Source organism: Gymnoscopelus microlampas (genome assembly GCF_963454915.1).
Source record: "Gymnoscopelus microlampas genome assembly, chromosome: 13".
NCBI classification, from domain to species: Eukaryota; Metazoa; Chordata; class Actinopteri; order Myctophiformes; family Myctophidae; genus Gymnoscopelus; species Gymnoscopelus microlampas.
Window position 1 is genome coordinate 4,786,478 of NC_139950.1, and position 24,381 is coordinate 4,810,858.

At 42.0% G+C, this 24,381-nt stretch overlaps 1 protein-coding gene across 3 annotated transcripts in view; it reads left to right on the top strand.

Annotated features, from left to right (window-relative positions):
* The window catches only part of LOC311058247 (NACHT, LRR and PYD domains-containing protein 12-like), a 46,197-nt gene extending 25,382 nt beyond the window's left edge, over positions 1-20,815 (top strand). The window contains exons 8-13 of one of the 3 annotated variants that reach the window (XM_084075617.1): positions 1-17; positions 908-1,075; positions 2,378-2,551; positions 4,444-4,590; positions 4,774-4,820; positions 19,048-20,815. The exon at positions 1-17 is cut by the window's left edge and continues 154 nt beyond it. In XM_084075617.1, coding sequence (XP_083931743.1) covers positions 1-17; positions 908-1,075; positions 2,378-2,551; positions 4,444-4,590; positions 4,774-4,820; positions 19,048-19,607 — 1,113 coding nt within the window. In that variant the 3' untranslated portion in view covers positions 19,608-20,815. The remainder of the gene's footprint in view (positions 18-907; positions 1,076-2,377; positions 2,552-4,443; positions 4,591-4,773; positions 4,821-19,047) is intronic. The other 2 variants (XM_084075619.1, XM_084075618.1) reach the window with 2 other exon arrangements.
* Positions 20,816-24,381: the final 3,566 nt, after the last annotated feature.

The window sequence follows — 24,381 nt, forward strand, 5'->3', positions numbered from 1 at the left end:
ACACTGGAGACCCTCAGGTCAGTATTCATGAACCTGTTCAACAGATGACAATTCTGGAGTTTCATAAGTTTGGACCATTAATTCAATTAATATTGTCTCCAATAACTCCATATTAAAATGTCCCTTTTAGTAGATTTACTGTCATTTGTGCTTCTCTGTGGAGTGTAAACATCACCTTGAACCTGTGGAGTGTAAACATGAGAGTTTGAGGAGGAAACAGAAATCCCTTAAAACTACCAGAACTCTTCTTCAACTAGCGGGGGGGGGGGGGGTGATTTCTTAACCCCTTGAGCCCTATATACTTGCTGATATTAAAAGCATGGGTTCCCCCCATCCCCCCAGAAAATGTGCCTCCACCAGCACAATGCAAATATCAAGATATGGTTTGATCGATTATGTAGGTCTGACTTTGATTTTGACATTGACCTTTGAGCTATTTGACCCCTACTTTAATCATCTTGTCATGGCAGCCTACTGCATTTGAACATAAAAAGGAGGAAAGACATGCACATCCACACCTGAAGTTAGGCAGGTGCTGAACGAAAAAATTAACATGAAAACCAAACGAGAACGCTCACACACTGTGGGCTCCAGTTGCAGAATTCTTTATTACACCTGAGTAATGCTGTGACGTTTGGGGCTTTCTCCCTTCCTCAGACTGATGCCTACTGAATTCTCCCATTAAGTTCCATGAAAGCTTGGCCATCTGTTCATGACTTATTTTACTAACAGATAGAAAGAGATTGAGAGAATCTTATTATTCACAGAAGTAATGATAAAATACAAATACTAACAGAAATGTTTTTCCACTAATACTAATAACTGGATATGTTTCATGTATAATGTGATGTTTCTTAAACATTAACATAAAATGTAAACATTGATGTAATCACTACTGTTTCTTCAGGCTGAGTGGCTGTAACCTGTCAGAGAGATGCTGTGAGGAGTTATCATCAGTTCTCAGCTCCTCTGGTTTGAAAGAAATGGATCTAAGCAATAATGGTCTGCACGATTCAGGCGTGAAGGAGCTCTGCGTTGGACTGGGGAGTCCAGACTGTACACTGGAGACCCTCAGGTCAGTATTCATGAACCTGTTCAACAGATGACAATTCTGGAGTTTCATAAGTTTGGACCATTAATTAAATTAATATTGTCTCCAATAGCTCCATATTAAAATGTCCCCTTTTGTAGATTTACTGTCATTTGTGCTTCTCTGTGGAGTGTAAACATCACCTTGAACCTGTGGAGTGTAAACATGAGAGTTTGAGGAGGAAACAGAAATCCTTTAAAACCACCAGAACTCTTCATCAACTAGCCCAGCTTGTACTAAACTAGAACGTTGCACTAGCACATACCTCCACCCAAGATTTGATTTGTTCAAAAATCGGAGGGGGGGGGGGGATTTCTTAACCCCTTAAGCCCTATATACTTGCTGATATTAAAAGCATGGATTCCCCCCATCCCCCCAGAACATATGCCTCCACCAGCACATTGCAAATATCAAGATATGATTTGATCGATTATGTAGGTCTGACTTTGATTTTGACATTGACCTTTGAGCTATTTGACCCCAACTGTAATCATCTTGTCATGGCAGCCTACTGAAATGTAATATAAAAAGGAGGAAAGACATGCACATCCACACCTGAAGTTAGGCAGGTGCTGAACGAACAAATTAACATGAAAACCAAAAGAGAACGCTCACTCTAGTTATAGAATTCTTTATTGCACTTGAGTGCTGCTGTGACGTTTGGGGCTTTCACCCTTCCTCAATCTGAAGCCTACTGAATTTTACCACTAAGTTCCATGAAATCCTGGCCTTCTGTTCATGACTTATTTTACTAACAGACAGACAGACATACAAACAAATAAACAGAATGGGAGATAACCATAACCCCCATTCAACTGATTTTATTATTACCCTCGGAATTAAAGATAAAAATCATACAAATACTAACTGAAAGTTACATTTAAAATTACATGTATGAAGGTTTTTTGTTTCCACTAATACTAATAACTGGACTTTCAGGTCTTCCTTTAAGACTTCAAAGCTGACATGACACTGACATGCACTTTATTGAATGCACTACATGTGATTTAGGACCTCTGTATATGACAGAATACTGATCTTAACATGCTGCTATTTTCAGCCTTTTTGTGCTCTTTTCATTTTCCATTTTTTACTTGTAATTATCTTTTACCCCTTGAACTGCAAACGTGAAAGCCTGCTTAAACAAGAGTTTCACCTCACTTTTACCTGTAACTGTGTTGTGACAATAAAGTTGATTGATTGATTGGATTTTTAATGTATAATGTGATGTTTCTTTAACAGAAACATAAAATACAAACAATGATGTAATCACTACTGTTTCATCAGGCTGAGTGGCTGTAACCTGTCAGAGAGATGCTGTGAGGAGTTATCATCAGTTCTCAGCTCCAGCTCCTCAACTTTGAAAGAAATGGATCTAACTAATAATGATCTTGGCGATGCAGGCGTGAAGGAGCTCTGCGTTGGACTGGGGAGTCCACACTGTACACTGGAGACCCTCAGGTCAGTATTCATGAGCCTGTTCAACAGATGACAATTCTGGAGTAATTACACATGGAGCTTATCCCAATTACTTTTCTTTTTTGGTCTGTGTGTGTGTTGGGGGCACAGACAATAGTATATATAGTATAATATCTGTCAAGCTGTCAAATGCAAAGACAACTTGTTAAGTTTCACAAGTTTGGACCATTGATTCATTGAACTAGAAAAAAGTTTGGCCCCTTCCTATGTGAAAGCCCCCCTGTACTACAGACACTACCTGTCACGGTGTGGACTCGGTAAACAGAGGTAGGACCCAAAAGCAGGACACAGACAGGATAATAACGGGAAACTAGGACTTTACTGGAATTAAACAGGAACAGAAATAGAACCCCCAAGCATAGAGGGAAGGCAAACGTGGATACGGCACAAGCACACAAACACCAAACAGGTACAATGTCCGACAGAGGGCACCGGCTGGAAGGGCTTTAAATAACAAACAGAAAGTCATTAGCCACAAGGGCCACCAGCCGGGCGTGCCGCGGGCTTCAAAGGCTCAGAACGGGCACCAAGTTAGTGAAGAGAGGGGGGGGGGGGCTGAGGAGCGGCAGTGCCCGAACTGTGACACTACCAGGCCTCCTCCCAGCTGTCCCCATCAGCTTTGACTGTAATTTGTATTGATCATGTATTTGTATACATGTAGGCAGCAATGTAGTTTTAATTCTGAAAAGGAAAAAGTCATTAGAGAATGTGTTGTGAATCCAGGGTGGTGTTTTCATTTAATAAGGAAAACAAATGATGTGTGCATGCACATGTAACATTGGTTTGAATTAATGAATTATAGGCTAGATAGAGGAGAACAAACAAAGTTGTGAGTTATTCGCTCTTCATTTTCCACAATAAAAACGTTCAATGGTTGGGAAGAAGTTGGGAATAAATTAGTACAATATTGGAAAATGATTGTGCTCAGTAACCTTGTCTACATGACATTAAATGACAAATGGTACACACATTTGGGACAACAGAGAACTTGTGTGGATCACTTGCAGAGTGATTTTATGAATGACATAAACACTGACAGACAATCAAAACCATTAGAAGAACATGTGGGATGTAATCAGTGTCACCCTCTGAATGACATCAGTGAGTTGTATTTGATAGCTGTCATTACATCAGGTATAGCCTACAACTAATAAACCTAATTCAATATGTAACCAAATGTGGTGCTACAGGCTGCCTACTGGCCAAAATGCGGGGCAAAAAAACAATAAAAATGTATTACGTAACAACAAAATACATTAACGGTGCATAAAGCAGCAATCCCAATGACCACTGAGCAATATTTGTGCAAAGTGTGGACCAGTTGGAGCAGTGGTGTGCTGTGAGACCCTCCACAACACTGACTTAGCACTGCATGGGTGTCTCTGTGGGTTCTAACAGAAATATATTGTCTCCAATAGTTCCATATTAAAATATACCTTTTTTGTAGATAGAAAATCTGCGAGATTGGTCAGAGTTAAATGAATGTAAACTGTGTGCGTGTGTGTGTGTGTGTGTGTGTGTGTGTGTGTGTGTGTGTGTGTGTGTGTGTGTGTGTGTGTGTGTGTGTGTGTGTGTGTGTGTGTGTGTGTGTGTGAGAGAGATAGAGGTAGAATAAGAGCAGGAGAGAAAGGAAACAGTATAGAAACGGGTCAAAAATGTAATCAAAGAATATAATATATATGTACATAATACTGTTTAGATAGCATAGTAGCAGGTATGTTTAGAACATTAGCATCACATCACATGCAGGTGTGTTCATGTCCTTTAGAATATTAACATCGTGTGTGTGTGTGTGTGTGTGTGTGTGTGTGTGTGTGTGTGTGTGTGTGTGTGTGTGTGTGTGTGTGTGTGTGTGTGTGTGTGTCGCACTATAGGTTGTCAGGCTGTCTGGTCACAGAGGAAGGTTGTTCTTATCTGGTCTCAGCTCTGAGAGCCAACTCCCATCTCAAAGTGTTGGACTTAAACTACAATCACCTAGGAGACACTGATCAACTCTCTGCTCTACCACTGGAGGCTCTCAGGTATGGAGAGACCTGCTGCCACTCAAATGTGTTCTAGTATGTTTAGAGTATAGAAATCATACTGTGATGATGTATAGCAATGTTTAATGTTTGATGGTGAACATTGTTATCAATCATTGTTTCTATTATCTAGTTACAGGAGTAGAATATACAGGCCTGACTTTGTCTCTCCTTCACCCTCAGTGTCAAACATGGTGGAGAGAAGATGCTGAAACCAGGCTTGAGGAAGTGTAAGTGTGTATTCTGTTTTATTCATGAAATCAGATGAAATTAGATGAACAGCTCATATACACAGCAGCATGTGACATTAATTTATTCACATCTTACTGTGAATTAAGACGATAATAACCCCAACTATAATACGTTGCTATTAACCAAAATAATACAGAATCTTACCTCCTGGGTTTTATTACAAATGACCAGCTTAGTATTGGGGTGAACCCTGCCTACCTGTGGTGTGTGTCCGCATACTGTAGGATTCTAGAATAATACACTAAGGTTGATATATTCATCAAGCTACTGACTACCTACTTCTCAAAGCTTTCAGCATCATCTCTGGATGCAAACCCTCTGGCCTATAAGAGCACACAAAACAGAAGTACTTTAATTAATGGTAGCTTCTCTCTAATGAAACCCATGTTGATATGGGTTTAAATCAGGGGTGTCAAACTCATCTCAGGGCACAGGCCAGACTGAGTGAAATAGATATTCTATTTGTTATTTTTGAAAAGTTTTGCCTATAATGACATGCCCAACATAGTGACTCCTCCAGGTTGAAAGTAGTTAAAGGGATAGGTTTAGGTCATATTTGAATTTGCATAATGCTATTCAATATTTAGCTTATTTCTATTGGACATGCAGTTACACATTCATATTTTGTACATTTTTATTACATTAATTCTGCTCTCATTATTTAAACATTAAATCTGATCATAAAAAGTAACTCAGTACTTGAGTATCCTTTCTACTAGATACTTACTGAAATAACTATTTGGATGGTGACGTTTACTTCTACTTTAGTGATTATTATTAAAGTAACAATACTTGAGTACAGTTTTTGTCTACTCCTCCCCCATCTGCTTATTAGGAAATATAGCCAGTGGTGGAAAGTGCATTGACTCAAGTACTGTAGTTAAGTACAATTTTGAGGTACTTTATATTTCTACTCCACTACTCTACATCTCTCACAAATATTGTACTTTTTACTTCACTATTATATTTGACAGCTTTAGCAACTACTGTAGTTACTTTGTAGATGTAGAGACCGTTAGTTTTTTATTTAAGGGGTTTCGTGTTCGTTTTTTTTCCTTGTGGGTGCTTGGGTAATGTGAGCACCCACGGGAGACAGCGAGCACCCACTGGGAACGTGGTGGTCGGACAGTTAAAATGCTTTGTAGCGTGGCGCACTGCAGGATGCATGATACCTGGTCTTGAACGTAATTCTGAAGGGATGTCTGCCATTCAAACTCTCTATATGATCTTCAAAGTTTGATTATTAAGTCCTTGTGCCAGTTATCATCAGCCAATAATCAAATTGCACAACTTGAAATGTAGCCTACATTTACTTCTCTGGCTTTCTCTCTGTTTCTCTTTCTCACTTTCTGACTTGTCTCTGAGAGAGAGAGAGAGAGAGAGAGAGAGAGAGAGATTGAGAGAGACCACCTCGCATCAATACCAGGGTCCTTGGGACTTGGGAGTGTTCTGGGGAGTTACAAAGCGATCAATCATTTCCCCCTGAAGCCTCTTATTTTTATATTAGCCTAATAATTAGATTCTGTGGTGGCCAGCAACAGGCTATATGTAGGCTATATGAAGCATATATGTTGAATGAATCCAACAGGATAAAGCAGGCTAAATGAAGTGCTGTGGCAGCTGTCAGTCTCTGCCTCAAATTTTTCACATGGGCCTGTTGTAGCGCCACCTGGAGGCCGATTTGTGCAAAACCCATTTTTTGTATATTACTCCTACAGATTTTATCCAAACGTCATGCACATCGGTACACAGTATCTCTATAGTCATGTGATCAACCGTGATCTGTCCGATTTCCCATATTCCATCCTCATTGGCTAAGGTTGGCTTCCAAAGTTTGCAGGATTGGTCCGTTTTGAACAAACTGCCTCCAATCATGAACGCAGCTTTCCATTTCCATAAAATTGCACACGCACATTCCCACTAGGCCGAGGAAGAAATGCCACTTGAACTTTTTCAAATCAGCCTCATGGTGGCGCTATAACTGGCCGATTTGCATTTTTAACTATAACTGCACCAATCTGCGTGAAACTTTGCACGCACACTCCCTAGAGGCCAAGGAAAAACACCTGCACTGCATTTTTGTCTCCGCCAGGCCGAAAGGCATGGCGAGAGAGTATGTTTTACCCTCCGTCCGTCCGTGTGTGTGTGTGTGTGTGTGTGTGTGTGTGTGTCCTGTCTGTGTGTTACCAGCTAATCTCCGGCACCGTTGGCCCGGTCGCTGCGAAACTGTGCACACCCACTCCCTGGATGCCAATTCAGAACCTCTGCCCAACATTTTTCACATGTGCCTGTTATAGCGCCACCAGGAGGCCGATTTGTGCAAAACACATTTTTCCCATTACACCTACAGCTTTTAACCAAACGTCATGCAAATCGGTACACAGTATCTCTATAGTCATGTGATCAACCCGGATCTGTCCGATTTCCCATATTGCATCCTCATTGGCTAAGGTTGGCTTCCAAAGTTTGCAGGATTGGTCCGTTTTGAACAAACTGCCTCCAATCATGAACGCAGCTTGCCATTTCCATAAAATTGCACACGCACATTCCCACCAGGCCGAGGAAGAAATGCCACTTGAACATTTTCAAATCAGCCTCATGGTGGCGCTATAACTGGCCGATTTGCATTTTTAACTATAACTGCACCGATCTGCGTGAAACTTTGCACGCACACTCCCTAGAGGCCAAGGAAAAACATTAGACTGCATTTTTCACATCTGCTTTTTACAGCGCCACCAGGAGGCTGACTTATGTAAAATACATTTTTGGAGATTATTCCTTCAGATTCTGTCCAAAAAACACGCAAATTGGTAAACTGCATCTCCATAGTCATGTGATTCTGATGGATCTGTCCGATATTTCATATTCCATCCTATTTGGCTTACAGTGGCTTCCAAAGTTTGCAGGATTGGTCAGTTTTAAACAAAATGCCTCAAAACATGAATGTAGTGTGCAATTTCCGTGAAAGTTTGCATGCAGATTCCCACTAGGCCGAGGAAGAAATGCCCCCCTTTTCACATTCACATTGGCCTTTATAGCGCCACCAGCAGGTCTAATTTAGCAAAACACATTTTTGGAACAAAATGCCTCAAATCATGAATGCAATGTCCCATTGAAAGGCCTAAGAAGAAATGCCACCCTTTTCACATTGGCCTATTATAGCGCCACCAGGAGGCCACAATAACCTACCTGACCTGGCGGAGACCTGTGCTCCGAGGAGCACTTTTTCTAGTTGTTCATGAATTATAGCCAATAATATTTAATGAAGAGAAAAAGGCAGCTGCTGCTGTTCATTAAAATGTTGAGCTCTCACAGTTTGTCACATACTGTATTTCCCGGGCCGAACTGCATACAACAGATATACACAGGGACCCCTCCAGGGTTCATTTACCGGTGTTAATTTAACTCTGGGAGTGTAACCAAATGGACCCGTGACGCGTCCCTAGTGCTTTTGCACGTACAGTTCCAGTTCTCGTCCCCCGCCCGCCGGCCACTCACGGCCCCGACACACACATTTAAAGACAAGGGTTGCTGTCTCAGTTTGTTGAAGAGAGACACCTTTTCATAATGCTGAATTATAGAGCTTCAGCTGATAAAGTAACTACTTGTAATAGTGTAGAAGCTTAACCCCATTTTTTTACATTATTGAAACGAAGCGGATAAAAGCGCCAAATTTTTTATGAGGCTTCTTTAGGACCTACTGATGGATTCTAGCCTTGGGTACCAAACTTTATTTTGAAAAGTATCCATACAATTATCCATATCAATATCCATTAAAAAAAACAGGCCGATTCACTTTTTGGCCTATAACTCTTGAACCGTAGGTCATAGGACAAAAAGTATTTTTTCCCTGGACTCCTTGGATCATGACGCAACTTCCCATATAGGTCCCGCCCCTTTTCTGATTTCAAAATGTTACGCCATTTTGCGTTATTTTCAAAACACACATTTTGCTATTACTCCTACAAATGTTGTCCAACTCATACAAATCAGCACACACTGTGTCTTTGGTCATGTGGAGAAGGAGAAGTGACGAGCTAATTGATTGCAGGGGAGTTGGCTGCCAAGCGCATTTAAATGCAGGTGTACAAATTTTAGAAGCCAATCGTAGCCAATCTGAGGGGAATTTGAGAAATCGGAGTCGGACTGATACATCTACATCACATGACCAAAGACACAGTGTGTGCCGATTTGTGTGAATTTTGGATTTAATAAAATTTAATTGGATTTAATTTAATTGAAATCGGAAAAGGGGCGGGACCTATAAGAGAAGTTGTGTCGTGATCCAAGGAGTCCAGGAAAAATATATTTTTGATTCTATGACCTACGGTTCAAGAGTTATAGGCCAAAAAGTGAATCGGCCTGTTTTTTTTAATGGATATTGATATGGATAATTGTATGGATACTTTTCAAAATAAAGTTTGGTACCCAAGGCTAGAATCCATCAGTAGGTCCTAAAGAAGCCTCATAAAAAAATTGGCGCTTTTATCCGCTTCGTTTCGATTATCTTGTTAAGCTCTCCCACTATAAGAGATTGCACATAGCCTCATACAGTAGCCTACAGTAGCCTACATGTGAACAACAGCCGCTGGCTTTATTGTGTTGTACAGTATGATATAAGCATAATACAATTATATATATTGGAATATATTGTGACACTTCATCTGTCTCAAAAGCTAAGCATAGTGTCTCTGTGCATTCCTGAATGCAGAGACTGCTATAAAGTACTGTGATGACAAAGATTATTATGTTTGAAATATGTATTGTATTTATATGTTGACTGAATATAATGTAATTCAGAAATACCTAAACTCTGTTACCTAAACAAAACATCAAAAAAGACTCTTATAAGAGCCACCCGCTATTTACTGTTCAACATAATTCCTGCTATATCATTTATGAGCAGCAAAATCAGTTCATATTCCTCTGCAATGTGCGTTGCCTTTCCTCGTGTTGCTGCCACCCTTTTCACATTGGCCTATTATAGCACCACAGGAGGCCATAATAACCTACCTGACCTGGTGGAGACCTGTGCTGCGAGGAGCACTTTTTCTAGTTATTAATATTATTACTAGTGGTGGTGGTGGTGGTAGTAGTAGAAAATAGCAGATCTACAAGCTATCAACATAAATATAAAATGAGCCATAAATGATACGCCAAATATCAACAACGTTTTAGAAACAGGGGCAAAGCCCAACCACCAGTCTTTACAAGTACCTTCACAGAAAAACAAGGGCATGTCGCTTATAAGTACAGGACATGGCAACACTGAGCATGGGAGAGGTCTAGATCAGTGGTTTTCAACCAGTGGTCCGGGAACCACCAGTGGTCCTTGAGAGAGTACCAGGGGGTCCCCAGCAAAATGAGTTAATAGCATCACAATATTTTTTAACCACTTAGCTTAGGCTATTCAAAAATAGCAGATATACAAGCTCAAAGCGCGGCACCGAGTGCCGCGCTATGAGCTTGTAGATCTGCTATTTTTGAAATACCTTGAAAAACTGTGCATATCTTTGATCATTTATATTTCTTAAAGTGAAAATTAACTGATGTCTTTGCTTCTGGGGGGTCCCTGGCACGAAAAAGTTTCAAATGGGGGTCCGCGGTCAAATGTATATCAATTTAGGGGTCCTTGGCATGAAAAAGGTTGAAAACCACTGGTCTAGATCAAAGAAATCTGTCATTTACTCCTAAATGTATTCAAATATTCTGTATGCTCTAAATGTACTGTAATTGAGGGGGGGGGGGGGGGGGGTATTATATGTATTTAGCCCCTCATTTGTAATGGAAATGTATTCTGTTAGGGACTGTTTGTTATTTAGTGACACCAAAACTAGGAGTAGAACATAAAATTAATGCTGATCTTTTATGACGTTTATTATAGGCGAATTTAGCACCCTATTTCACGTCGGGGTCCATTTGGTTCCATATGTGTCCTCTTGAGGTTACAGAAACAGCCTAAACGAAAGAAAGTCTGCAACACAGTTTTATACAAGCCTATATGTAGCGTACTGGGGGTACCTGCTTGATCTCTCTCTCAGCTAAGGGGTCCTTGACCTGAAAAACGTTGAAGACCCTGGACCTGGATTGTGTCATTATATTATATATACATTTAATCCAGTATGCTTTTTGTTTATTTATTCATTATGTTTTATAAACATAGCAGACCTACAAGCTCACAATGCGTTGCATCCACGACGTGTTGTCAGCTTGTAGGTCTGCTATTCGGCAGCAGACAAAGCTGCATCAACAGTGAAAAGTTGTGAAGCAGACTTTGTTTTAAACGCAAGCAGTAGCCTACACCCAGAAACGTTATTGCGCAGAGGCTTTCTTTAATAACAAAATGATCTCAATCGCGAGCAGAGGTGGACAGAGTACTCGACCCCAGTACTTGAGTAAGAGTACAGATACTCCCTGGTTAAATTTACTCCACTACAAGTAAAAGTAGCTCAGTCAAAATGTTACTCGAGTAAGAGTACTTGCTTTTAAATGTACTTAAGTAATCAAGAGTACATGCTTTTAAAAACACTTAAGTAAAATACTTAAGTAAAAGTAAAAGTAAATTTCTTATTTTTCACATCAATTAATTTTTTCACAATAAATGTATAAGACCTTGTAACTCTTGTTTCAGAGAAGTAACTGAAACCACCTGCACTGATGTGCTTGCTTGTAGAACCACTACATTATACAAAGCCTGCAGAAATGCCTATAAAAACATAGAATTGAAATTAATGGGATCGAAGAGGTTGTCATTGTCATTTTCATGTTTTATTAAACACCCCCTGCACAGTACACTCATTTTTAGAACACATGTTCAAGAATATCAGATAACAGCTGGAGTAGAGGAACACATTTTGTAATGCTTTTAGAAGGCTTTATATTGGAGGAAATGGGACTCATCACAAACAGTGAGTGCGATAGTAGAATGAGCTGTGACAAGCCTGCATGTATCTGCAGGTGGTCCCTTTACAGTTGAAATGAAAACAACTTTTAAAACAGTGTCCACACATACAGTAAATGGACATTGTAAAGCCATCATTTGCACCTACAGTAGGCTTTGAGTGGTGCACAGACATTAGGCAGGGCATTTTCTATCTCCCACTGAGAGAAGCAGTGAAGAAATTCCTAAACAAACTACATCTCATCGCTTTCAAGAACTCAACGGTTGAAACCACTCCACAGTAGGGCTGACCCAAATAACTTGAATATTCAAAGCTTCGTTCGATGGCACAAGATTCAAACTTTTTTTTTTAAATCGAGTAATCGGACGTTTTTTAAATTTGTTTTTCTCCAAACATGTACAAATGAAGGTGCTTACCCGCTTGCCTCAAATGTTAACTAGGTGTCCGGAGTATTTGTGCAATGTATTAGTCCATATTTTTCAATGAAGAAGTGTTTTAATCCCGTCTGTGGACGAACGCCATTTCCCCCCCTCGTTTAATTCCTGTTTACATTGAGTGTAATTCCGGCTTTCACCGGATGCGCCCCGTCACTACCGCCCATTGGGAACTTTCGACTTAAACACTTCTTAATTGAAAAATATGGACTAATATATTGCACAAATACTCCGGACACCTAGTTAACATTTAAGGCAAGCGGGTAAGCACCTTATATTTAGCATTTGTACATGTTTGGAGAAATACAGGCTTTACTGATGACATTTCAGGGCGAACTGGGGGGGTTGTGACTGACAAGCTGCGCGTCCTACGTTACTGCCTCTGATTAGCTGAGCTCCTACATGCTTGCATGACAGTCACAACGCGGTGAGGCTGGACATGGGCAGTGGAGAAGAGTGTGAGAGAGGAGTTTAAGTTTTACTTATTTATTAAACACTAGAGTTTCGGGGGGCTACGCCCCCCTCAACCCCAGCCGCGCACGGGGCCCAGCGTGGCCGTGTGTATATTGGGGGACCCAAATCGCCGGAGTGAAACTGTGGAAAAGTTTTTTTGAAAAAGGAAAAAATTTGAAGAAATAATATTTGTTATGTTTCAGGGGGTCCACAGGGGGTCCGCGGACCCCCTGATGGTCCACTGACCCCCTGTGGAGTGTTGGGACGCGTGGGGACACCCCTGGAACATTGCGGACCATTTCAGTGTTTTTTTTTTTTCATGAAGGTGGTTGCTTGTTTCTGGCGCAGGCTGTGCAAACCTGGCAACCCAGCGCATGCTGCCGCACGTTTAAGTGGCGTAGCGTCATGAGGGTCAGTGGGGCCGTGGCTCGGTCAGTGAAGACCCTGTAGTGCGGATGATATGTGGCATAGAGGGGCAGATTGTAAATCCACAGAGGAAACATCCGTGGGCTACCATTGGTTCAGCGATGTGTGCGGTCGCCCTGCGGCCCCTCCTCCTCCACCAATGTGCAGTATTGAGAGCCCTGACGTCACAACAATTGGAGCGATGGGCACTGCACTGTGGTTGGTTAGGGTACACCTAGGGCCCAGGTAGAACCCAGTTAAAGCCTGCATGGGCAAACCCAGTTAGGACCCGCCTTGGTCCCACATAAACATGGCTAGTTGGGGCCCACCTAAGGGCCAGGTAGAAGCTAGTTATAGCCTGCATGGGCATCGCAGTTGGGACTGAAGTGGATGCCGCTGACATTGCTGACATGGGGTCCATATGGTTTAGCCCACCTTGAAACCATATGGGAACTATGCTGGCATGCTGGCTGTAATGCAAACGCTGCATCATACCTGCAGTGTGTAGTTTGATGTTGTGTGTGTAGCAGATATACCTGCAGTGTGTAGATCAATGTCCATAGGAAAGTCAATGCCCAGCAGTGTTTTTTTTCCCCAGCAGAGTTTCTAGTGTCTCTGTGTCTCTCTGGAAGAGGTTGCACATGAACTCTGCAGCCGCACTGAGGCGCTCCAACACAAACACTCTGACATTAAGCTGCTTCACACAACAAACATCAGCACCACGCTGCTGTTTGTCCAAAAGACACAATATCTCCTCTCCCACCGACGTCATGTGTTCATTTATCGACAGCCGTACAGACTCCTTTTGACACATTTTACGTCGTTAATCCAGCTCTCACTGACTCTCCACATCGGGCTGTTATTTTGCTGCGATCAAGTCAACGATGTGAGAGATTAGCTATCACAGACGGACGGACAGGGGGTGAAACATAGTCTTGCGCCATGCCTTTCGGCCTGGCGGAGACAATAAAAAACCGAAAGTAAAGGAAATGGCCATTTCTGCAACAGAAGTAGTCAATAAACTATGCTATGAAAACATGGGCCACATTGGCAAAGAATGTAAGAAAGAGGCAATCATGTAGAAAATAGCCGATCTCCAAGCTTACAAAGCCTGTCAACGTGAGGCGTTTCGAGCTTGTAGATCGGCTATTTTCACAATATTTACTTGTGGAACGGAGTCAATCAGAATGGGGGGGTCCCAGATCAAGTACGTGTATTTGGGGGGGGGGGGGGGGGGGGGGGGGGGGGCGGCGTGAAAGGGTTGATAAACACTGCTCTAATCGGAGCGAAATTATCTGAAATTACTACATGACCATAATGCAGGCTAACATGCGTTGCACGGGGCGGTCCTGCCATTACGTTAGTTACTGTAGTTGCTGTGGAGCTACATAGTTCTCCAGAAGACACACACAAACATACACCATCTACAATGGACGAACTGAGCAGCAATATAGACATTCACCACACGAACGTGCATTGTTGACAAAGTGATTGCACAGGCGCTGCAGGCATGACAACCAGGTTAGCGTTAGCGACATGGCAGCTATCACAGCGCCCTGTCCGTCGTGCTGCAACTGCCTGTGATGGCTACAGCAGTAACAGCAAGCTGTCTGCGATGCCATTGTCTGGAGACTGCTGTTAGCGTGACACGACCAATGAGAGTGAGCGCTGTAGTTGTTGCTAAGATACGGTGGCGTCTCTGCCCCATAGCTTGTAGATCTCTCACACATGATTGGCGTAGGCTGCGTTGCCAGGTCAGACTTTGTGTCTAAGCAATGGTCGGCTTATTTTTGCGCGCCTTTGTGCTCGTTTGCATTGTGCGCACGGCAGCGCTTGTTTAGCGTACGTCAGCGCGACGTGGCAACGGACGTGGCAACGTGAAAGGTGATTGGCTGGTGAAAAGAAACACCCGACGTTACACCAGAAATGGTGCCTGGAGAAAATGGTGACCAAAAAAAAAAGTTTGGAAAAAAAGGGAAAAACCCCCGCAGCGGCTGCCTGCTGTTGTGGTGATGAGGTCGTGCGCACGGTAAACGGTACGAAGCTGCCTCCCCTTCCGTTTTGTCCGACATTTGGTGAGTAGAATTAATTATGTTGCGCGGTGGAAAAGGTGTAGTGAACAGTGAGATGTCCCCTACGCGAGGCGTAAATTCAGCGCGGCCGCCGTGGCGAGTCAGTTGGCGACATGTGGTCTGGCGGTGCGTTGTTTATTCGATAACAGAGCTGTGGGGTGTGGACACCGAGGGTGCGGAAGTCGGTCGCCATTTATATAGTTAGATGTTAAACGGCAACGCCGATGCGCGCGGATCAATGCAGCTTTCTGCGCGTTACTACTGCATTTCTGGGTAATTTGAGAAATCTCTGCAACTTCTAAGCGACGAGCTATTTGCCCGAGACCAGACAGTGGTGTTGCGTGCCATAAATAGCAGATCTACACGCTCACAATGCGTCCTATTCGTGACATGTTGTGAGCTTGTAGATCTGCTATTTATTGTGCACGACACCGACACACAACTAGTATAGATGAGGCCAACACTCGGGTGTCGGGTTACATTCAGCGGGTCGTGAAGCCGCATTCTACAGCTGATCTTGATGATAGATCACTATGGATGGATGCTTTGTAGTTTGGAGATCATTTTGACTAACAGGAATATGTGCCCATCCCCATTATTTATTTATTTTGCATATCAGCACTGATCTCATAAATAGCCTCATAAATAATCCTCACGACGGATCCGTCGCCACTATGGAGAACTTTAATCCATGTAAGCTATATATTTCTGGGATGCATACATTGAGGATGCATAGTTAGTAACATTGAAACTCGTGTGTGTGTGTGTGTGTGTGTGTGTGTGTGTGTGTGTGTGTGTGTGTGTGTGTGTGTGTGTGTGTGTGTGTGTGTGTGTGTGTGTGTGTGTGTGTGGAAAGGGGTGGGGCTAGGCCTTAGGCGCTGTGACACAGACCTCTGCTTCTCTCGCTGGCTGCAACTCAAATGCCGATTCTCTGTCTTTGGAATGTCTGACGTTGAATTGTGGGCGTGCACTCGGCTTTAGTTTTATAGGTGGGCGGGGCTAAGGGCAAATTTTTGGAATAACTTGAAGGACGAGATGTAGAGACAGAGAGTGATGTAGAGACAGAGAATACTCTCTGTCTAAAAACATAACCCCTCCCCCACTGCTCACATCACGTATGTGCATACATATATATATACATATATATACAATGACAACAAACACCGAAAGGAGTGGGGACTATTCTGTTCTATCCTGTCTGTCTGTCTGTGTGTGTGTGTGTGTGTGTGTGTGTGTGTGTGTGTGTGTGTGTGTGTGTGTGTGTGTGTGTGTGTGTGTGTGTGTGTGTGTGTGTGTGTGTGTGTGTGTGTGTGTGTGTGTGTGTGTGTTTTGCCTCCCTACTCTTATTGAGACATTTAGATCGTGTCAAAGGTCATATCTCACCTAAACACAGGATCTGACGTGAATTTTGTCAAGATTCAATTTATCCCCTGAGCGAGCAGGCAGGCTCTATTAGCTTAATGGTATTTGCACAGGATACTGGCTCCAAATCCGGGGTAGAAGAGAAAAGTGACATAGTGCAGCTTTAAAATAATGAAATACAGATACTCAAAACATTTACTTAAGTACAGTACAGTACTCAAGTAAATGTACTTCATTACTGTCCACCACTGTACTGTTGTATTGACAAGTGACCTGATGTAGTGTTTCTCAACATGCGGCCCGGTCCCCCTTGGGGGACTTGAGGTCTTGTCTGTTTGGAGGTATTTCAACATTTTAAACATGAAGCACAAAATAATAAGTTAGTTTCATCCACTATCTGTCTGTATGTTGTCAATGTGATGTCAGTACAACTTGTCATAAACACTGTATTATCCTGTAACTTTAACACATATAACTCACTGTCTGTCTGTCTGTATGTTGTCAATGTGATGTCAGTAACTTGTCATAAACACTCTATTATCCTGTAACTTTAACACATATAAATCACACATCATCACTGTCTGGTGGAAACCTATATGTCCTAAACTGTTACTTTTCAGGAAATTGAAAAAATAAGAACCTTTTATTCCAAATAGTGTGTGTTGGGGGGGCACTCCGTAAGTCAGTGGTTCCCAAACGTTTTGTCCACACACACACACACACACACACACACACACACACACACACACACACACACACACACACACACACACACTCTATGGCGCTCGTTCCGTGCCACGTCAAACCTGAGCGCCATACACACACACACACACACACACACACACACACACACACACACACACACACACACACACACACACACACATATTTTGACAATATAGTGACATGACCTGAACAAATGCTGTTGGGCAAACATAGCAGATCTATAAGCTCACAACGCTTCGCATAGCGTTGTGAGCTTGTAGATCTCCTATTTTCCCAATTTAAAAAAATTATGAATGAAAGAGAAAATGATCCTGTCTGTCTGTGTGTTTTATAAATATTGAACCAATGAAAAGTATTAAAAAATAACTTGTGACTAAATAGCAGATCTACAAGCTCACAAAGCTATGCGCAGCGACGCGTTGTGAGCTTGTAGATCTGCTATTTTTGCCCGACAGCATTTATATAGGCTGTGTCATTATACTTGTATGTGTGTTGGGGGGGGGAGACTACTAACTTACACAGTACCCGCCCCCCCGCCCCCCCCCCGCCAACATGCACACGCACACGCACGCTTTTACCGTAAGGCTGAACCCCAAAAATATCAGATCTAAGTGCTGATAGATTGACACGTTGTCAGCTTGTAGATCTGCTATTTTTCGGTGCAAAACACGAGCGCACAACTAAGTATAAATCAGACATAACTCTGTCTCTAATCCTAACCCATTAAGACCGGGAACGCATCTGTGTCATTTTTTTACATTTTCTTTAATTTCTTGCTCATATAGCGCGGTGCCGCACGCAGGTGCATACTACTGTATGTGTGCGTGTGTATATGTGTGTGTTGGGGGGGCACTGTGTAAGTCAGTGCCCCCCCCCCCACACACACACACACACACACCCACACACACACTTTGACAATATAATGACACAACATAAATAAATGCTGTCGGGCAAAAATAGCAGATCTACAAGCTCACAACACGTCGCATAGCGTTGTGAGCTTGTAGATCTGCTATTTAGAGCTTTTATAGACACACACACACACACACGTGCACACACACACACACACACACACACACACACACACACACACACACACACACACACACACACACACACACACACACACACACACACACACACACACACACACAGTAAAGAACACACACACACACACACACACACACACACACACACACACACACACACACACACACACACACACACAGTAAAGAACACACTGTACACGCACGCACGCACGCACGCACGCACGCACACACACACACACACACACACACACACACACACACACACACACACACACACACACACACACACACACACACACACACACACACACACACAGAATAAACACACACACACACACACACACACACACACACACACACACACACACACACACACACACACACACACACACACACACACACACACACAATAAACACACACACATATCATCTCTGTCTGATGGAAACCTTGTATGTCCAAAACTGTTCATTTTCATAAAATGGGTTAAAAAAGAACCAGATACAAGGTTTCAGCCTCAACAGTAACACTATACAGCGCGCACACACACACACACACACACACACACACACACACACACACACACACACACACACACACACACACACACACACACACACACACACACACACACCCCATGTACTATGAAGTAGGACATTCATTTAAAAACGCAGAGTAAATATGGAGATACAAGGTTTCTTCTAGACAGTAACAATTCATAATTATTCATTATATTTAGATATTATGATGAAGTTATATTTGATGGTAAACTGATGCTGTATTGTATCATGTTTTCCTCATCAGATGTGTGTGAACTCACACTGGATCCAAACACAGCACACAGAAACCTCTCTCTGTCTGAGAACAACAAGGAGGCGACACATGTGGACGAGGAGGAATATTATCCTGACCATCCAGACAGATTTGACTACAGGCCACAGGTTCTGTGTAGAGAGAGTCTGACTGGACGCTGTTACTGGGAGGTAGAGTGGAGTGGAATGGTTTCTATGTCAGTGACATACAGAGGAATCAACAGGAGAGGAGAGGGTCATGACTGTGTGTTAGGATTCAATGACAAATCCTGGAGACTGCTATGTGATGATGATAAGCACAAGTATGCTGTCAGGTACAATAAGAAGGATACTGTCCTCCCTGTCAGTCCCTCTGACTCCCACAGAGTAGCAGTGTATGTAGACTGCTCTGCTGGCACTTTGTGTTTCTACCAAGTGTTCTCTGACACACTGACACACCTACACACCTACCAGACCACATTTACTGATGAACCACTCTGTGCTGGGTTTGGGTGCTGGAGGAGGTTTGGAGGGAGCTCTGGTTCCTCCTCAGTGTCTCTGTGTCAGATGTAGGAGGTTCAGTAACATCCTGTGTCCTGTAGGAACACACACTGATGCTGATATGATACTACACTATGTACACACATAGTAAAACACACAAATGTTTGCACACATACACACGCATGAAAATGCGCACGCTCACACATAAACACAAACACACACAATCACACTCCCACATACAGTAAACACACAAACACATACACACCAAACACACATGGTAAACACACACTCACACACATACAGTACTGTACACACTTACAGTAAGCACGCACGCACGTGCGCACACACACACACACACACACACACACACACACACACACACACACACACACACACACACACACACACAGAGTATAGTTTGTATTACTATACTTGTGAGGACATGAACAGTTTTTAGATGCCTTTGAAAATAGATGAAAAACAGCCAAATCATTGCAGATCTACAAGCTAACGACGCCGTTAGCTTGTAGATCGGCAATTTTTCGGTGCACGACTCAGGCGTTAAACTAAGTATAAATCAGGTAACTCTAACTGACTCCTACACCTGACCACTAAATGTCTAATCCTAACCCTGACCCCAACCTGAACATTTTAGTAATTATACACCTTTAAAAAAATATGTTTTAAACTATAAATCAACCATTTTACTTCGAAAACGTTGATTTATCAAATTCTACTTCAGGGTAAATCTGACCCTCACAAGCATACAGTAATACACACGCACGTGTGCGCGCGCACACACACACACACACACACACACACACACACACACACACACACACACACACACACACACACACACACACACACACACACGCACACACACCAGGGTGTTCATTCAATGTAGAGTCATTTAGCAGAGTCTTGACTCATGATACAACATGGACATTGTATTGTGAAATGTAAATAAAGGCAGGAAGTGATTATTGTCTTCATCAAATGTTCATCTTCCTCACAAAGACACCAGGATGTGATGTTTGTTGTTTTTATTCCACTGATAATTTGCCAAATTGTGAGCATTTGTGAACCTGTTAATATTTAGACTTTGTAAATATGGTTCATATGGGCTTCAGAGTGTGAAGATTAACCCATGTTTTGTATTTGTTTCATATTTTCTCATACTGTAATAACCAACCAGTAATGCAGTGAGTTAATAGTACATTTATTATGTGACATTGTTGTTATGGTCTGTTGCTTTTTAAACTTTTTTTCTTTTTTTTTTTAAATAAAGATGATCTGATTCTAAATCTGATGTTCTTCATTTATTTATTAGTCTTGGTTTTTGGACGTCTTTTTCCTTGAAGTCTCAAGGACAGTAGAAAGATTACTATTTTCAGACTATTTTCACACAAGACACATTGGTTATCTTCAGACTGGCAGCCCAAATATGATTTGATGCATGAACACTTTTGCTCATCAGGTTTGAACCACATTCATAGGTGGTTAAAAATGATTCAAATCAGAGTTCTAAAGATGTGTCTCAGTCTGGAAGCTCTAACCTCTCAAATCTGACATCAATCTGTCATTTATGTCAGTGGTTCACAACCTTTTCAGGCCGTGACCCCCCAAAATAATCATATTTGAACTGGGGACCCCCCACCCTGACAAGCACTTGGAATTGTATGAGTTGAGGCATACAATTTAGTTTGACTCGGTTCCACAGATAAATATTGTTAAAATAGCCGATCTATAAGTTTGTAGATCGGCTATATTCAAAAATGTTTCCTCTTTCTTATATTATTTGACAATTTGGCTTATGTTTGACCAGTTTTTATAGCAAAGTTTGTTGGTTATTTTGATGCAGTAATCGTATTCTTCTTTTCTCTTTTCTTAAAAGTCCTTAAATTGTAACTGTCATCTGGGGACCCCCCCAAAATCATGTGGGGATCCTCCTGGGGACCCCGATCCACAGGTTGAGAACCACTGATTTATGTCACTGACAAAAAATAGAAATTGTCCCTTGCCTTTAGATCCTGTGTTCAAATACAGATATCTGGTTATAGAGATTAATATATTCCAAACACAAAAACAAAGCCACACAGACTCGTCTAGTCGTGAAATCAGTTTTAATAAACAGTTCCCTGGAGAGGATTATAAGGCCAGAACACATTAAACTGGTATCATGATTGCTTTGGTGTAGAAACGCCTCACTTCAGTTATTTCATACATAGAGATCTTCTGCCATACTTAAAACCACTTAAACCCTCTATAGCCTATACTGAGCTGACTGGGGTCTCCCAGGGCTCTATACTAAGACCGCTAGTATTTCCCTCTACACCAAATATTCGCCAAAAATAACCAAACTACAAGGTCACAAAGTGTCACACTGCGACACGTTGTGAGCTTGAAGATCTGCTATTGTCATTGAATGTTTGCCCCATAATGTGGACGCTAGGGTTTAAGTGTTTTTGAGTGTAGAGGAACAACAACTTGAACTCTGGTGTCAAATGATTCAGATTAAAGTGTCTGGGTGGTTGTCCCCCCCAGACAAAGACAAAGATAAAAGAAGGAAAGCACATCGTTGTCATTGAAAATAGAGAGGGGGGGTAGAACACCAGCTAAGCCAATCAACACCGAGTCCCACACACACACTATGAATTATCAATAGATATAAAATAAGTATATAAACTAGAAAAATGTGCTACTCGGAGCATAGGTCTCCGCCAGGGCAGGTAGGTTATTGTGGGCCAGCAATGTTTCATGGCAATCGTTCATGATTTGACACATTTTGTTCAAAACGGGTCCCTCCTGCAAACTTTGGAAGTCAATCTTAGCCGATCAGGATGGAAAATGAAAAATCGGAGAGATACTTCTTAATCACCGTAAAGATAATGTGTACCAATGTGCGTGATGTTTGGACAAAATCTGTAGGAGAATTATTTAAAAATGTGTTTTGCAAAGATAGGCCTCCTGGTGGCGCTATAACAGGGTGATATGAGAAATCACGGCAATCGGTCCAACAGTGCCAGAGATTAGTTGCTCACAGACGGACAGACTGATGGATGGACGGGCGGACGGACAGACACACACACACAGAGGCGAAAACATAGTCTCGGCATGCCTTCGGCCTGGCAGAGACAAAAACAATCAGATAAGTATAGTCTTGTTGTCATTAGTAGTGACACAGAGATACACACTGAATGAACTGGCCCTTAAAGGCCATGAGAGATTGTTGGAGAATCAAAGGTACAATAGATTAATGGTCAAGGCCATAGATTTGTAATTTCAGGATTACAATATACAGTATGTCTACCTATGCCTCAAAGTAAGACATGCACTCTAGATACAGGTTGTACATATTATCTACATAATGTGTCAAATGTCTTTAACAAATCACACAGGCTGCATTAATGTGAGCTTCCACTGCAGTGCTACAGTAGTACAGTCAGTGGATTAGTGCAGTGGCACATGAAATTAAATCACAGAAGGCTAAATGGATTTTTAACTGAAGTGGTAATAATATATTGAGTGATAATATAGTGAACTGGCCACACTGAACACAATGAAATGTTGACCATGAACTCAGAACCAAAACATTTACTAAATAATGCATATATCCTCTGCTTTGTTAAGAAAAAATAAGTTCTTAAAATAAGTCAACACAGAGCTGGTCAGTACATGGTTTGAAACTGGATCTTGTTCACTCTGGAGGAATTTTGCTCTTTTCCTCTCTCATTAACTCTCAATCCATTTAGCTTTGTTCCTCCTTATTCACCATCTTTCCTCTTCCTCTCTGTAACTCTCTCCTTCCATTCCCTCTCCTCTTCCTTTCTTCTAACCCTCAATGTCTTCATCTTCATCCCTCTTTCTTCTACTTAACTGTTTAGCCATACGTTCTGCATCTCTACTCCTTCCTTCATTACGCCTAGAAACTTGTAGTGTCACTTGCTGGACTTTCAGATTTGACCACATCTGTAAAATCAACAGGCTTTTTGGAACCCCTTTACAAACTATGCAGTACTCAACATAACATGGATTATTAGGTAATAACACATGGCACGGCCGTTTTTCACTAACAACTAGAAAAAGTGCTCCTCGGAGCACAAGTCTCCGCCAGGTCAGGTAGGTTATTATGGCCTCCTGGTGGCGCTATAATAGGCCAATGTGAAAAGGGTGCCATTTATTCCTAGGCCGTGCACGGCAATTGGACACTGCATGCATGATTTGAGGCATTTTGTTCTAAAAATGTGTTTTGTTATATTTGACCTGCTGGTGGCGCTATAACAGGCCAATGTTAAAAGGGTGACATTTGTTCCTCAACATAGTGTGAATGTGCGTTAAAAGTTTCACCGCAATCGGACGCTGCATTCATGATTTGCGACATTTTGTTCAAAACGGGCCACTCCTGCAAACATTACATGTCAATGTTAGCCAATCAGGATGGAATATTAAAAATCAAACAGATCCATCTTGATCACATGACTATAGAGATCATGTGTACCGATTTGCGTGAAATTTGGATCAAATATGAAGGCTTAATATCAAAAAAAATGTTTTACATAAGTCTGCCTCCTGGTGGCGCTACAAAAGGCAAATGTGAAAAATGCAGGGCAAAGGTTTTTCCTTGGCCTCTAGAGAGTGTGCATACAAAGTTTTACACTGATCGGTGCAGTTATAGGTAAAAACACGAATCGGCCTGTTACAGCGCCACCATGAGGCTGATTTGAACATTTTCAAATGGCATTTCTTCCTCGGCCTAATGGGAATGTGTGTGCAAAATTTCACGGAAATTGCATGCTGTGTTCATGATTTGAGGGATTTTGTTCGAAACGGAGTACTCCTGCAA